The sequence below is a fragment of the Ambystoma mexicanum genome, chromosome 8 (assembly GCF_040938575.1).
Source record: "Ambystoma mexicanum isolate Mex_15411 chromosome 8, UKY_AmexF1_1, whole genome shotgun sequence".
In the NCBI taxonomy this organism is placed as follows: domain Eukaryota; kingdom Metazoa; phylum Chordata; class Amphibia; order Caudata; family Ambystomatidae; genus Ambystoma; species Ambystoma mexicanum.
The window spans coordinates 1,701,841,982-1,701,858,914 of record NC_090929.1 but is presented as its reverse complement, the minus strand read 5'-3'; the positions used below and the strand labels follow the sequence as shown (position 1 = coordinate 1,701,858,914).

The 16,933-nt window shown below is 49.8% G+C and overlaps 1 protein-coding gene across 4 annotated transcripts in view; it reads left to right on the top strand.

Annotated features, from left to right (window-relative positions):
• Nucleotides 1–1,256: 1,256 nt before the first annotated feature.
• IKZF5 (IKAROS family zinc finger 5) overlaps nt 1,257–16,933 on the top strand; it is a 190,691-nt gene continuing 175,014 nt past the window's right edge. The window contains exons 1-2 of one of the 4 annotated variants that reach the window (XM_069612017.1): nt 1,285–1,455; nt 6,235–6,346. In XM_069612017.1, the coding sequence (XP_069468118.1) occupies nt 6,235–6,346 (112 nt within the window). In that variant the 5' untranslated portion in view covers nt 1,285–1,455. Of the gene's footprint in view, nt 1,456–6,234; nt 6,347–16,933 lie in introns of all 4 variants that reach the window. The other 3 variants (XM_069612018.1, XM_069612020.1, XM_069612019.1) reach the window with 3 other exon arrangements.

The window sequence follows — 16,933 nt, the reverse complement described above, 5'->3', positions numbered from 1 at the left end:
GAGATTTTGATGGCTCACGTTACTTTCCCCATCCTAACTGGAAAAATACAACTAAAATCATACTCTGGTGTACATGCTTCTATATTAATACAGATCTCTCAACGTTTTGAGTCCCCATGGCAGGTGACAACAGACCATTTTGTTTTGGCTGGTGAGAGTCTGCTGATATGATATGATAGTTAATTTATATAGCGCCTATACACAATGTGTTTCAAAGTGCTTTACGGCAAGGGAGGGAACGAGGGGAAATACAAGGACATTGCTACAGGCCATGACCAACAAGAATGTGAAATTAACTATCACATTTGGCCTGATGACTTTTCAGATAGTGCAAGAGCTAAAACATAGATAGGAATGAAATGGGAAACAGACAGGCGACTACAAGAGGTGAAGTAGAGGGGAGGAGAAGGGGGGAGAGGAACAGAACAAGCAACTATCTAGCTAGGCCTGACACATTTCAAATAGTGCTGGAGGGGTAGAGGGGGCAAGAAAAGGGAAGGGGGTGGGGACAAACATTTGTTGCCATCATACTAGGTATGAGGTATATTTATGTACACTTGTAACAACAAAAGCTGTGAATATATGTTATTACATACCAAAATCTTCGACAGGGTTATTCAGAACCTGGCATCACAATGTAAATGAAGTGTGGGGCCCTGGGCATCTCATTCCATTTCAATGTGCCTTATGTGCGAAAATAAGGGACACCTTAAAAGTTAATTCTTTCATAGTGTACATTATTTTCAAAAACTAAATCATGGATACATATTGTAGCTCCATATAAAATATTTACAGTGAATATTGATATATTGCACATCACAACGGTATTCGTCACAGAGAACTCCTGGACACTAATTATAATAATACTTCACATGCTACCCTTCCATATAAAAGCTTGATATCACTTTCTGTGATGTCACTTCCCGTGACGTCATTACATATACCCCTACCAGCTCTGAACATAGTATCAGTGTTGTCCCCTTCCAGGTCAACAGCTGGTAGTATCAGAAATCAGTGCCGTTCTCTTGAGGATGTGGTCAGGGGCATGGAAGCCATACCCCTTGCAAGCTTTTGAACCTCCAGTATGGCGCCCGGAGCCGGCACATCCTGGCAGCGAAGTTGCCGCTGCAGTAGCTTGTTCCCACTGTACTTTACGCAGCGTCGGAAAACGGTCAGTGCGCATGCGCCCTGCACATTCAGGCGAAGGGTCACTGCGCATGGGCCCTGTATAGCCACCAGCCCGATCTATACACTCTATGCGAGGAAAGTCGGTTGCGCGCATGCGCAGTGCACTGCTGGGATCCGGACGTGAAGCAGTTCCTTGCGGATGGCGCATGCGCGATGGCTGTCCGGCGGACCCCACTGCTCCCGGAGTCGGAGGTCCAGCGAAGGACCGGCCCGGGAAGCGCGGAGGGGGCGTGATGGGTCGGGGGCGGAGCCGTGAACGGAACTGAGGTGAGGGGGCCGTCGGAGGGAGCATAGAGGAGTGTCCGGGGCGTGGACTCCTATAAATGGGCACTGCCCTCTCCCCCCACCTCCTACCAACACATAGTCCTGTCACCTCGTCTATGCACACATGCATGACCCCCCCACGAGCCCTCTGCAGACACGCAGGCACCCACTTCACTTCAGCCTTGACCCCCCCCCCCTTCCAAATTCCTGCCCACGCAGCATGCAAGCTCCATGTGAGTGGCCACGCAGTGAACACACCCCTTCACCCCTTGCTGCTCCCAGTGTAAGAACACTCCCCAACACTTGCCCAAACACATGCACCTCCCCCAGGCAGTGCAGGCACACAGCCCACGCCCCCCACACCCGCCCTGCTGCCCAACACCCTTCTGCAGACACACAGGTGCCCACTGCACTCCAGCCTATGACCCCCCCCCCCGCTGCCCACCATCCCTCTGCAGACTCACAGGCGCCCCCACTTCACTTCAGCCTTGACCCCCCCCCTTCCAAATTCCTGCCCACGCAGCATGCAAGCTCCATGTGAGTGGCCACGCAGTGAACACACCCCTTCACCCCTTGCTGCTCCCAGTGTAAGAACACTCCCCAACACTTGCCCAAACACATGCACCTCCCCCAGGCAGTGCAGGCACACAGCCCACGCCCCCCACACCCGCCCTGCTGCCCAACACCCTTCTGCAGACACACAGGTGCCCACTGCACTCCAGCCTATGACCCCCCCCCCCGCTGCCCACCATCCCTCTGCAGACTCACAGGCGCCCCCACTTCACTTCAGCCTTGACCCCCCCCCTTCCAAATTCCTGCCCACGCAGCATGCAAGCTCCATGTGAGTGGCCACGCAGTGAACACACCCCTTCACCCCTTGCTGCTCCCAGTGTAAGAACACTCCCCAACACTTGCCCAAACACATGCACCTCCCCCAGGCAGTGCAGGCACACAGCCCACGCCCCCCACACCCGCCCTGCTGCCCAACACCCTTCTGCAGACACACAGGTGCCCACTGCACTCCAGCCTATGACCCCCCCCCCCCGCTGCCCACCATCCCTCTGCAGACTCACAGGCGCCCCCACTTCACTTCAGCCTTGACCCCCCCCCTTCCAAATTCCTGCCCACGCAGCATGCAAGCTCCATGTGAGTGGCCACGCAGTGAACACACCCCTTCACCCCTTGCTGCTCCCAGTGTAAGAACACTCCCCAACACTTGCCCAAACACATGCACCTCCCCCAGGCAGTGCAGGCACACAGCCCACGCCCCCCACACCCGCCCTGCTGCCCAACACCCTTCTGCAGACACACAGGTGCCCACTGCACTCCAGCCTATGACCCCCCCCCCCCCGCTGCCCACCATCCCTCTGCAGACTCACAGGCGCCCCCACTTCACTTCAGCCTTGACCCCCCCCCTTCCAAATTCCTGCCCACGCAGCATGCAAGCTCCATGTGAGTGGCCACGCAGTGAACACACCCCTTCACCCCTTGCTGCTCCCAGTGTAAGAACACTCCCCAACACTTGCCCAAACACATGCACCTCCCCCAGGCAGTGCAGGCACACAGCCCACGCCCCCCACACCCGCCCTGCTGCCCAACACCCTTCTGCAGACACACAGGTGCCCACTGCACTCCAGCCTATGACCCCCCCCCCCCGCTGCCCACCATCCCTCTGCAGACTCACAGGCGCCCCCACTTCACTTCAGCCTTGACCCCCCCCCTTCCAAATTCCTGCCCACGCAGCATGCAAGCTCCATGTGAGTGGCCACGCAGTGAACACACCCCTTCACCCCTTGCTGCTCCCAGTGTAAGAACACTCCCCAACACTTGCCCAAACACATGCACCTCCCCCAGGCAGTGCAGGCACACAGCCCACGCCCCCCACACCCGCCCTGCTGCCCAACACCCTTCTGCAGACACACAGGTGCCCACTGCACTCCAGCCTATGACCCCCCCCCCCGCTGCCCACCATCCCTCTGCAGACTCACAGGCGCCCCCACTTCACTTCAGCCTTGACCCCCCCCCCTTCCAAATTCCTGCCCACGCAGCATGCAAGCTCCATGTGAGTGGCCACGCAGTGAACACACCCCTTCACCCCTTGCTGCTCCCAGTGTAAGAACACTCCCCAACACTTGCCCAAACACATGCACCTCCCCCAGGCAGTGCAGGCACACAGCCCACGCCCCCCACACCCGCCCTGCTGCCCAACACCCTTCTGCAGACACACAGGTGCCCACTGCACTCCAGCCTATGACCCCCCCCCCCCCCGCTGCCCACCATCCCTCTGCAGACTCACAGGCGCCCCCACTTCACTTCAGCCTTGACCCCCCCCCTTCCAAATTCCTGCCCACGCAGCATGCAAGCTCCATGTGAGTGGCCACGCAGTGAACACACCCCTTCACCCCTTGCTGCTCCCTGTGTAAGAACACTCCCCAACACTTGCCCAAACACATGCACCTCCCCCAGGCAGTGCAGGCACACAGCCCACGCCCCCCACACCCGCCCTGCTGCCCAACACCCTTCTGCAGACACACAGGTGCCCACTGCACTCCAGCCTATGACCCCCCCCCCCCGCTGCCCACCATCTCTCTGCAGACTCACAGGCGCCCCCACTTCACTTCAGCCTGTGACACCCCCCCCCCAACTGCTGCCCACGCAGCATGCAAGCTCCGTGTGAATGGCCACGCGGTAAACACAGCCCCTGCTGCTCCCTGTGTAAGAACACTCCCCAACACTTGCCCAAACACATGCACCTCCCCCAGGCAGTGCAGGTACACAGCCCACGCCCCCCACACCCGCCCTGCTGCCCAACACCCTTCTGCAGACACACAGGCGCCCCACTGCACTCCAGCCTATGACCCCCCAGCTTTACCTGTGACCCCCCACTGCTGCCCACACAGTATGCAAGCTCCGTGTGAATGGCCACGCGGTAAACACAGCCCCTGCTGCTCCCTGTGTAAGAACACTCCCCAACACTTGCCCAAACACATGCACCTCCCCCAGGCAGTGCAGGTACACAGCCCACGCCCCCCACACCCGCCCTGCTGCCCAACACCCTTCTGCAGACACACAGGCTCCCCACTGCACTCCAGCCTATGACCCCCCCAGCTTTACCTGTGACCCCCCACTGCTGCCCACACAGTATGCAAGCTCCGTGTGAATGGCCACGCGGTAAACACAGCCCCTGCTACTCCCTGTGTAAGAACACTCCCCAACCCTTGCCCAAGCACATGCACCTCTCCTAGGCAGTGCATGCACATAGTCAGCAGGGCTTCACACGAGCCCTGCTGACTATCATCTCCCAGTGTAGGTTCACGGACCAGGGGCCCTGTCTGCCCCTGCAAGCACACTACTGCACCTCAGCTTAAGCAACTCCCTTTGAGTCCCCGCCCCAACCACAAACCTTTATCCATAAACATACTCTGCTGCCCCCAGCAGGGACACCGTTGGGGCCTGTTTAAATGGAATGTGCCTCGAGCCTTAGTGGGGACCCCAGCAACTGGTCCCATGTTGCCAGTCAGCAGTCTTATAGTATGGCAATATATATATTGTTTTCTATATTATTTTTGTTCTGGGGCTTTAAATGAGCGCTTTGCAACGCTCGGGGTACACGCTTCATTTGCTTGAGACCTTTGTGTCGATTGGTGAGCTTTGCAGCACTCGTGTTACAAGCTTCATTTGCTGGAGCCCTTCAGGCCGTCACTTAGAAGTGACGACCTGAAGGGCTCCAGCAAATTAAGTTTGTAACGCAAGCGCTGCAAAGCGCGCATTTAAAGCAAAGAAATATACCTGGGTATTAATAGCCGCCCGTTATGAGGAGGTCAGCTAGCTTGCAGGGAGATGAAACACTAAATACCCACTGACATGCTATAAATTCTTCTTTGTCAGCAAGGTGCTGATGGGAAGTAACTAGTGTTAAAAGTCAACGAGGTGATAATCAGTGGGCATTTAGTGTTTCAGCTCCCTGCTTGTTGGCCGTCTCGTGATAATTGGCAGCTTATAACCCCTGGCTGTATTTTATTTTCCATTATAATGTATGCACCACATGAGTGCTTCAGACTGTTTTCTGCTCCAATCAAGAGAGGAGGGAGACACGGGGGTGGGGGGCGCCATCATGTTGAAATGGGCCCCTACACCTCTTCAGTCGTGCCTGGCCCCAAGTATATGCAAACTCCCTGTGAGCCACGCACCAAGAAGCTTTCTTATCAATATAATTGTAGTAATCATTTATATAGCACCTTTTACCATTAGTATAGTCTCAACACGTTTGCGGCAGGAATGCCCTGGGGGAACGCAGTCCAGAGTATGGGAAATTCTTAGAGGTTTGCTATACGTGTGGTCATTTTGGCCAAGATAAGGAATTTGGTGGGCTGGCCGACTCCTTAGATCAGGCATGTGTTTGGGTGCTGAGGGAGGTCTGGAAAGTGTGCAAGAGACTCGAATTTTGTCATAGGTCGTCACTGTAATGGCAGAGGTGTTGAGGCATAGTCTGGTGTAAATCGGCAAAACGTTATGTGCCCAGCTAGACAGGATTTGTCCTTGGTCATTGCTGCATTCTGGTGCATGAGTGCGGATGATCATGCCTGCGGCCGATGTGCACGGAAGTGGTGTGTATATACATACCTTGAGGTTCGGCTGGAGCTTGTTGGCGCTGTGTTCCATGAGAGGGAGTCCTCTAGGCCCACTAACTGGATTGTGGTAATAGGTCTTCCAAGCATTATGGACAAGCTATCATAATGCATCTTCTAGGAGTGATTGATCGGTTGTTTTATTTTCTTCTAGATGCGATATCGAAGCTCCCCGCTTATCTTTATTTGGCCTTTTCTGGTATTGCTGATACATAGAGGTTCATTAAACAGGCTAAATCGAAGGTCTTCCAGATGTACTGAGAGAGGTGAGTCCGGAGGATAATGTATCCTCATACCGGGTTGGAGTAATGGGAGCAATTCTTGAGGCTTGGTGTGCATGTGGTAGTTTATAGACTGGACTGTTAATGTGCACTGTGTATTTAGAGGGATGCTGGTGTCCCTAGGCAGGGGGCGCCGCTATTACAGCCTGCCTCCGGCTAGTGGAGCATTGCCATGTTCCTCATTGGGGCATTGCGTTAGCAACATCCTTGCATGTCCGTGGTCGGTGGATGACACAGTTGTGTGGCTAGTAGTCTATGGTTGCCAGTTTGCAAGTCGGTTTGTGACAACAAACCATGCTGCTGTCAATGTATGTGCACCACTGTGAACCTCCACTGCCTTAAACACACCTCTTTCAGTTTTAGCACATTCCCTTGCTCCAGATAGTGTAAGCACACTCTTTGCAAGCCTCTCACCACAGAGATACACACACACGCCTGCAGACACACTCACACCCTGCTGCCCATCACTTCGTTGTAAAAGCACTGCCCTGTGACTATCTGTTAGATATTGGCAACGTTCTACTGTATTGGGACGTAGTACAGAGCAAGTTACGTCTAAACGTGGGCGTGCTGACTCGCGTTTAGACAGAGGATCGGTAGCTACTGGTCCTTTAAGATCTCGGCTGCCGGGATCTTGGAGGTTGGCATGGAAACGATGGCGTCCTGCCTGTACTTCCTGGTTTCGCCTAGCACGTTGAGGAGCGCCATTTCAGTCAGGTGACCTTATATCAGCTGCGCCTTTACTCCGAGTCGGCGCTTCTGAATCTTGTATTCTAAGGCTCTTGTTGCTTCCTCGTTCATGGAACTTTGTCTGTCTACGGATATTCTGGCTTCTTCGACCACGGACCTCCATTGATATTGTCTTGTTTATCCCCTGTGCCTCTGCTGACCGCCTTGTTTCTTCGACCATTGACTGTTGTATGGATTTTCCCTGCCTTGCTTCTTGTACTGCTGCTGCCCGCACCGCTTCACGACCTCGGACCGTTATTTGGAATTGCCTTTTTCTTCGTTCCGCTAACTGTGCAGCGGAGCCCGCACGGAACTGTAGGAATATACTGCTTCCCAATCCTTTCTGTCAACCCCACTGACCTTCAACGCCTGGAACTCGGCTCCACTCACGGCATTTAGACTTTGGAACTTACCTTACCTTGGATTGTTCTTGGGATCTTGAACTGTACGGTACACGGACTAGAGACTGCCTTGGTGTACCCTTTAGGCGTCCGCGTGCCGTCGGGGTAGGTCTTGGAACTTTTGACTTTCTTGGATTTGTTCTTACCTTTGCATCTGGCTTCCACGATCTACTGGCTGTTCTACTTATTCCTAGAAACTACTTACCGGTTCTTCAGTCTAAAGTGTTTACCAGATACAGGTTAGTCTTACTTTATTTGGTTCTATCTTAAGTACTGCTTCGAATTGCATGGTGTTTACTGGTGCTCTTCTTGCAGTTACCTGGGGTCATCGCCTGTGCTCCTGAGACATCCTGTTGTAGTATCCTGCCCTCTGTTGTTCCGGGTTCTTCGTTGGTCTTCCATCTTTTGGCCAATCAACTGTTCTGGTTGTTTTCTTAATCAATCAGTTTGGTAGATTGGTAAGAAGAATTCCTCAGCTACACTACGAGGGCAAGAGCAAGTCTGACATATTCAGAAGCCTCTTATAATGGATGCCAACGATTCTCTGGCAGCCATCATGCAAATGGTGGCCGAATTGCGTACTGAAATGGCCAGTGTTCATGCGGCCACTGAAAGACGCATGAATGAGTTACAGGCGGGAATCCAGTCTTCTGGTATGGGGGTTTCTTCCCCAGCGGCTGGATCTGGTTCTGGACTACCCGCTTCCAGTCATAATACAGGGCCTGTGTATATGACCGCCCAGTTTCCCCTGGCTCCACCAGAGCGGTTTACAGGTGACCCGAAGGCTTATCGAACCTTTCTAAATCAATGTAGGTTACATTTTCTATGCAGGCCGGCCTCATTTCCAGATTCAACCACCAAAGCAGCGTTTTTGTTATCACACCTAGGTGGTACGGCGGCGGCATGGGCCAACCCATTACTTGAAGGGGCTAGTCATCTCTTGTATGATTGTGATGCCCTGATTGATGCTATGAGTCGGGTTTTTGATACACGGTATGCCACACAAGCTACCGACCTACAGTTGTTGGGTTTACAACAGGGTACGTCACCTCTGTTGGCATATTTGGCCAAATTTAACCAATTGGTTGCTGAAACTAATTGGCCTGAGGAAAAGAAGGCATCCTTGTTTTACAAAGGATTGTCCGAGTCCCTTAAGGATACTCTGTCCACAATACCAGTGATTCCTACTGCTTTTTCTGAGTTGGTAGATCTAGTATTACAAGTCGACTCTAGACAAGCAGAGAGAAAAGGGGAACGGAGACCTATTCCTCCAATCACTGGTAACGCCTCATTACCCGTAGCTGGACCCTCAGAACCAATGCAAATAGGAGCATTGCGTGGGCCATTGTCAAATGAAACCAGGGAAAACAGGAAGAAAAATGGTATTTGTTTTTATTGTGGATCAAACGATCATTTCTTACGTTCTTGTCCCAAGAAACCAGTTAAGAAACAGGGAAACGCGAAAGCCTGGCAATAAAAGGGGTACAGTTGCCGGGTAGTTCTTGTAGTGACCCCATCGTGCCTACGCTTTCTTGTTTATCCGTTACCCTCGCTTCCACCTCCATGAACAAGAGGGTGGTTCAAGTGGTTTTGGATTCAGGTGCCACGGGGAATTGTATTGACAGTAATTATGCTCGGGATTTGGGCATAACTGTAGTTCCCAAGGATTGCCCAGAGGCCGTTAATGCTGTTGACGGCTCATCTCTTGTTTCTGGTCCGGTGACTGAAAGTACTTCAGAATTGGTTATGAGGACAGATTGTGGGCATACAGAGAAAATCATATTTGACCTCATTGCTGCTCCTCAGTTGAAAGTGATCCTTGGGCTTCCATGGTTGAAACTACACAACCCAGTGGTCGATTGGCACACAGGGGAGGTGAGTTTCTTTTCGGATCATTGTGATCAATACTGTTTGACGCCAGGTCAGAAATCCTCCAGTCCTAGCGTTGCGCTCATGGACTCAGCTCCTACTATTGGGGCTGTGGTTAATACTCAACTACCTCCTGAATATCACGACTATCAGGATGTGTTTGATGCCGGTGGGGCAGAAATCCTCCCTCCTCACAGTCCTTATGATTGTCTGATAGAACTAGTTCCGGGGGCCAAGATACCGTCAGGCCGGATCTATTCGTTGACACCCAAGGAGGACATCATTCTTAAAGAATATATCGACAAGTCCTTAAAGTCAGGTTTCATTCGGGCTTCACGTTCTCCAGCGGCTTCTCCCCTATTCTTTGTCCCGAAGAAGGAGGGGGACCTTCGCCCTTGCATTGATTACCGGGCCTTGAATGCGGTTACAGTCAGGAATCAATATCCGATTCCTCTAATATCGGTTTTGCTTGATCAACTCGGCTCTGCCAAGTTGTTCACTAAATTGGATTTACGTGGGGCGTATAACCTGGTACGCATACGTGAGGGGGACGAATGGAAGACCGCTTTTAAAACTAAATACGGTCTATATGAATGCACGGTTATGCCGTTTGGCCTAAGCAATGCCCCGGCCACTTTTCAGTATTTTATTAATGAAGTATTTCATGATATGCTGGATCAATACCTGATTGTATACCTGGATGACATCCTGATTTATTCTCCCAGCTATGACACCCACGTTGTTCATGTTAGCAAGGTTTTACAACGCTTGCGTGACAATCATCTTTATGCCAAATTGGAGAAATGCATGTTCCATGTACAAGAAGTCGAATTCCTTGGTTATAACATCACCAACAAAGGGGTTCAAATGAGCAGAACTAAGGTCTCAGCCATTCTAGATTGGCCGGTTCCCAACACTTTGAAGGCGTTACAGTCCTTTCTTGGATTCGCTAACTTTTATAGGCGTTTTATTCAGGACTTTTCAACTATTGTTTATTCCCTTACGACCTTGATTAGTTCTAAGACGCCCTTTCGTTGGAACCAGAAAGCACAACATGCCTTTGATTGTCTAAAGTCTGCTTTTACATCAGCACCAGTTCTCCAACATCCCGATCCAACTCAACCCTTCATTGTAGAGGCTGATGCTTCGGATGTTGCCCTAGGTGCTATCTTGTCTCAATATTGCCCGGATGATACTGAACTACATCCTGTGGCCTTTCATTCAAGGAAACTTACGCCTTATGAAAGGAATTATACGATCACAGAGCGGGAATTATTGGCTATTCGAGACGCCTTTATGGTATGGAGGCATCATTTGTTGGGGTCAAAATTGCCCGTTCAGGTGTTCACCGACCATAGAAATCTAGTGGCTCTACAGTCAGTGAAATGCACTACTGCGCGTCGTGCACGGTGGCATGAATTCTTTTCGATGTTTGACTTTACTATATCATATCGCCCTGGTTCAATGAATTCTAAAGCAGATGCCCTCTCTCGTCTTCACGGACCCGCAGAACCCTCTCGTGTTACCGGTGCTCCGTTGTTACCTACTCAGGTGGTTTGTAGTTGTTCCTTGCGTCCGTCACTTAAATCGAGGATCCAGGAATGGCTTCATACTAATCCGCCGGAAGTGGGCGATTATGGTTTGGATATAGTACATTCATTGCCCTATAAACAGGGTAAGATTGTTCTGCATAATCTGGAAACGCGACTCACTGCTATACAATGGAGTCACGATTCGGCTTTGGCTGCTCATCCTGGTATCAGGAAGACTGAGGAATTACTGAGAAGGTGGTGTTGGTGGCCTTCTTTGCTGAAAGACGTCACAGAGTACATAGCTACGTGTTCGGTTTGCGCTCAATGCAAGTCGTCACACAGTAAACCGGTTGGTCTTTTGCAAACTATGCCTCTCCCAGATCGTCCTTGGTCGATCATCTCTATGGATTTTGTTGTAGAACTTCCTGTGGTGGGAGGTTTCGACACGATTTGGGTTGTTATCGACTACTTTACGAAGATGGCAGTGTTTGTACCTTGTCAGGGTATTCCGACTGCTCCTAAACTGGCGGATCTCTTTCTACGGAACATATTCAGGTTGTTTGGTCTCCCTTCTGTTATAATATCAGACAGGGGTCCTCAATTCACTTCGCGCTTCTGGAGGGCGTTAGCGACTGCCTTGGGTATTGAGGCTCGGTTCTCTAGTGCTTATCATCCTCAGATGGATGGACAAACTGAACGTCTGAATGCCACTATGGAACAATACATAAGATGTCTCATTTTTCAGCGCCAGGACGATTGGGTCTCTGTATTGTCCTTGGCTGAATTTGCCTATAACAATACCCTGCACACAGCTACGCAGGTTTCTCCTTTTTTTTTGCCCTTTTTGGGCAACATCCACGTTCTTTGCCTCTTGTTCCTGATCTACCAATACATAACCCTGCTGCCCTTGCCTGTGTTCGTGACATCTCTGGTACCCATGTCCAAGTGAAACGGCATCTGGTGGAGGCTCAAAAGAGGGCCAAGTTTTACGCGGATCGACACCGTACCCCTGCTCTGAGTTACCAACCGGGTATGAGAGTGTGGTTGTCGACGCGTAATCTGCGCTTACCAGGCCGGAAGACTTTGCTCCCACGTTTCATTGGTCCGTATACAATTTTGCATGTCATTAACCCGGCTGTGGTTCGGTTGGTTCTCCCGCAGTCTTGGAAGGTTCATCCAGTTTTTCATGTGTCCCTGATCAAACCTTGCCATCCCGCGACCCGGCTCCCGACTCACCCTCCACCCGTCAAAGTAAGGGGTGCGGTAGAGTACGAGGTATCTGCGATCTTGGATACCAGAGTGCGGAATGGTAGGAGACTCTACTATGTTGACTGGAAGGGTTACGGTCCGGAGGATCGTACCTGGGAACCGGCGGAGAACGTTCATGCCCCTTTGTTGTTGTCTCGTTTTTGGAAGTCTCGAAGGCCGGGGGCTTCTTTGGGGAAGGAACCTGTTAGATATTGGCAACGTTCTACTGTATTGGGACGTAGTACAGAGCAAGTTACGTCTAAACGTGGGCGTGCTGACTCGCGTTTAGACAGAGGATCGGTAGCTACTGGTCCTTTAAGATCTCGGCTGCCGGGATCTTGGAGGTTGGCATGGAAACAATGGCGTCCTGCCTGTACTTCCTGGTTTCGCCTAGCACGTTGAGGAGCGCCACTTCAGTCAGGTGACCTTATATAAGCTCCGCCTTTACTCCGAGTCGGCGCTTCTGAATCTTGTATTCTAAGGCTCTTGTTGCTTCCTCGTTCATGGAACTTTGTCTGTCTACGGATATTCTGGCTTCTTCGACCACGGACCTCTATTGATATTGTCTTGTTTATCCCCTGTGCCTCTGCTGACCGCCTTGTTTCTTCGACCATTGACTGTTGTATGGATTTTCCCTGCCTTGCTTCTTGTACTGCTGCTGCCCGCACCGCTTCACGACCTCGGACCGTTATTTGGAATTGCCTTTTTCTTCGTTCCGCTAACTGTGCAGCGGAGCCCGCACGGAACTGTAGGAATATACTGCTTCCCAATCCTTTCTGTCAACCCCACTGACCTTCAACGCCTGGAACTCAGCTCCACTCACGGCATTTAGACTTTGGAACTTACCTTACCTTGGATTGTTCTTGGGATCTTGAACTGTACGGTACACGGACTAGAGACTGCCTTGGTGTACCCTATAGGCGTCCGCGTGCCGTCGGGGTAGGTCTTGGAACTTTTGACTTTCTTGGATTTGTTCTTACCTTTGCATCTGGCTTCCACGATCTACTGGCTGTTCTACTTATTCCTAGAAACTACTTACCGGTTCTTCAGTCTAAGGTGTTTACCAGATACAGGTTAGTCTTACTTTATTTGGTTCTATCTTAAGTACTGCTTCGAATTGCATGGTGTTTACTAGTGCTCTTCTTGCAGTTACCTGGGGTCATCGCCTGTGCTCCTGAGACATCCTGTTGTAGTATCCTGCCCTCTGTTGTTCCGGGTTCTTCGTTGGTCTTCCATATTTTGGCCAATCAACTGTTCTGGTTGTTTTCTTAATCAGTTTGGTAGATTGGTAAGAAGAATTCCTCAGCTACACTACGAGGGCAAGAGCAAGTCTGACACTATCTCCCTCTTACATAAACATACCATGCTACCTCTAAATGTGAACATTTGTATGCAGTGGCAGGTTTAAGGCAAAGAGCCCCGTGGGCAAGTTTGACAGATGGCACTGGGTAATGTGAGAAACCAGAAGGTGTCTCACCCACTAGTCCCCGGGGATCTGTCATCCAGGTAGCCAGGACACGGCCATCGCTTTTGGATCTAGTTCCTGGGGGTGGACCAGTGCGGGAGCATCACTTGGGTGAGTGGTCTTCGGGGTGTGGGACACCGGATGGTGAGACACAGTATCCCCTTCCTTGTAACACCTTTACCCCATCCTACCCAGTAGGATATTTAGGAACTGTACCCCTAACTGCTTTTACAACACAAACCCTTTCTCACTGACATCCTGCTCTAAAGGAAAAGAGACTAACACCCGAGCCGTGTACCTGACATGTCCCAATACAATGGTCAGGCGAGGTCAGGCAATTATCGACAATCACTCACACCTGACTTCCATTACATTATCCACACGGATAAAAGGCAGAGCATGAGAGCACATTCTGAGCGAGGCAAAACACACAAGGAAACAGCAGTTACAAGATGGCAGTTTAACAAGAGAAGAAAGACGGCGAAACAGGGATCGTAAGGAGGGAAGTACTCTTGACCTTTTCGACAAGGAACTGTTTGTTTCATGTGTCCTCCAGATTGAAAAGCATAAGACCAGGAAAACAGGCTGAAGAATGCTACATTGTGTGTCAAAGATACCCGGGGCCCTCTCGTGCCATTAATCAAGGTGGGGAGAATCACCAGCCAACGTGGTACTGTCCTTGGCTCCAAGAGCAAAGCAGCGTCAGTGAAATAAACATAGCCGGTGAGTTGGGGAGACCGATGCAAGACCAGTCTTTGTTGAAGCCAAGGATGCAAGCGGCAACATTGTATGGCGAGCGCTGGAAAAACAGTGTTAAAACGTGTGTGATGAGACGCGAGTGAAGTTGAACTGCTGATGGGTGATTGAACTTTAAAGCAAGCTACAATACCTTTGACATAGTGGTCCGGCACTGCGTGGGTGCTCAATTGAAGGTCTCTGTAAGGTATCCAGCGGTGGAGTAACGAAAGTAGGTCGTGGAGTAACAAAAGTAGATCAATGTGATCCGAGCCCGGCGGAGGGAGATACTTTGAAAGTGAACAAATAAATGGGAATCAAACAAGCAAAATCCTGCGCACAGTCGAAAGTCTTCGATTTTGATGTAATAGAGAAAGTTTGGAAAAATTCATGAATCTGGTCTGAGCCCGGCAGAGGGGGCCCCGGGGTGAATCAAAAATCACCCAAGAAGTTGTACATGAGAATTCTGAGGAAAAAGGAACTTTGAATGTTTGTTGTATCAGGCCCTCTGAAATAAGAGACTTTGAATGGCAAAGGGACTTTGGCACGGAAGGCCCTGATACTGAGATGTGAACTGCACCCTCATGCTAGAGAAGCCAGAGTGTGCTAAGCTTGAGTGTGCGGCCTTGTCCTTTGCTAAAAACGCAGGGCAGGAAAGCCACCGTCTTGAATATCCTGACATATCATTTCTTGAACACTTTTCTTTTGCATACCATTGTTTCCCACAATATTTGTATTTAGAACTAAGGATTGGCAATAGTATAGGCCCTTTTATTTTGACAAGACACCACTAAGACTGCGTTATTATTATTTGATGGTCGTAACTTGCTCCCATCCGTAGATTTAGGTTAAGATAGGCGTTTTTCAAACCCTTTTTGAATTCAATAAACACCCTTGAACTGTGATCACTTGTGTCTGTCTTACTGGTTGATAACATGCCTTCTTTACAGTAAGTGGAGCTTAGGGCGGGAGTAGTTGATGGCTGTCACAAGTGCAATATTGATGAACTTTTGGGACACATGTTCCATATATTCTAAGTTCTCTTTTCTACTGTTCGTGTTGTGTGTTTAGGGTTATGACAGAGGTGGAAAGAGCCTGCTCACCTGACCAGATCTTGCTCACATGAAGTGTTTTTGCCAGGACCACTCAATTTTCTCAAGAGGGGAAGCTGCTTTACTCTTCATCTGTTCATCCCTACAAATATCACATGCTGTCCTGTACCCCTTCCAAAATCTTCTGCTTTTCTCTTTTCTCCTGTCAGCTTCCTTAAGACCCTCACTTCTTACACTCTTTACATCTTCCATGTGTCCCCCATCCTTCTCATATTCAATCCACTACTGTCATGTGCTTCCATCCACTCTCACCTTTCCCACAAGGAAAACTGACGTTGCCATAGCATCAACAATGAAAACTGTCACTGCAGATCTCTAACAAGAGCCTGAGCGGTAAATCCAAATTGATCATTCCCTAAGAATAAAATGTGTACACCTTTTTATTCAACATCTATGCATAATCTGACCTAGGGAAACGCAATACAAACCCAGAGAAGATAGACAAGAAGTTTAGAAACTACTGCTCTTCCCATCAGCTCTCCCCTTGTTTTCATTTCATGGCCTCTGCATTCAAATTTCACACCCAGTCACCTTCCATCCACTCTCCCATACCACCGTTCTTGTTTACGCAGGCCGCGGAGGAGGGGCTTTGGGTCCGGGCACCTTGTTGTGAAAGACAGACCCACCCAGAATACCGCAGCATGAAATGGAATATTTTGTGGCTTAATAAATAGCATTTTTAAACACAACATTTTAGTTTTGCAGTACATTTTGAGGGTGTGAAGGAGTGCTACAATTCTGGTGAGAGAGCCATGATGCAACAGCATTTGGAAATGTAACTAATATCCTCAGAGCGACACACACATTTGGAAACATCTGGTACTTTGCATGGTTAATATGAAGGGTCACTGTTATTATATATGGAGAAAAACGAGTCTAATAAATCTTGAGAGACTTTTGGCGGAAAAGTCTACTCTGGGGTCTGAAGCACTCATTTTGGCAGGTAACGCAAGATGGATAGATCACATACTCTGGTTAATTGTTGAAGCTGGACATTTGAGCCTATTCTGAAATGTTGGTACTGGACCAGGTATCTGCCTAGCTCAAATTGGTACAAATATGTATTTGTGTCTGGGTTTGAAGATCTAAAATAATAGTCTGTTTTGTACAGATGGCTTTAAGAGTGCCGAGTCACATGATAAACCAATTTGACAATGAAAAGGTGATTGTAGAAACACATTGACCACTAAGTGAATGAGGTGTCATTTTCTTTTGAATCCTATGTTGCACAGAGGAGACCACTTCTATTTCCACTTTTGTGCAAAAGGCCCCCTGTGTGCAATGTAATCTTTTTCACCACTTAGTGGAAAAGTAAATAGTAAAATACAAGTTAAATCACCTACTCCACTATGTGTCTGAAAAAAGTGTAAATGCTACCGCGATTATAGCATGTTTAAGCCATCTACAAGGGACTCCTATGGAATCTGGAAACCAGGCTGCTGTGGTCACACCTTGTTACTGCGCCAGAAAAAATGTATGCT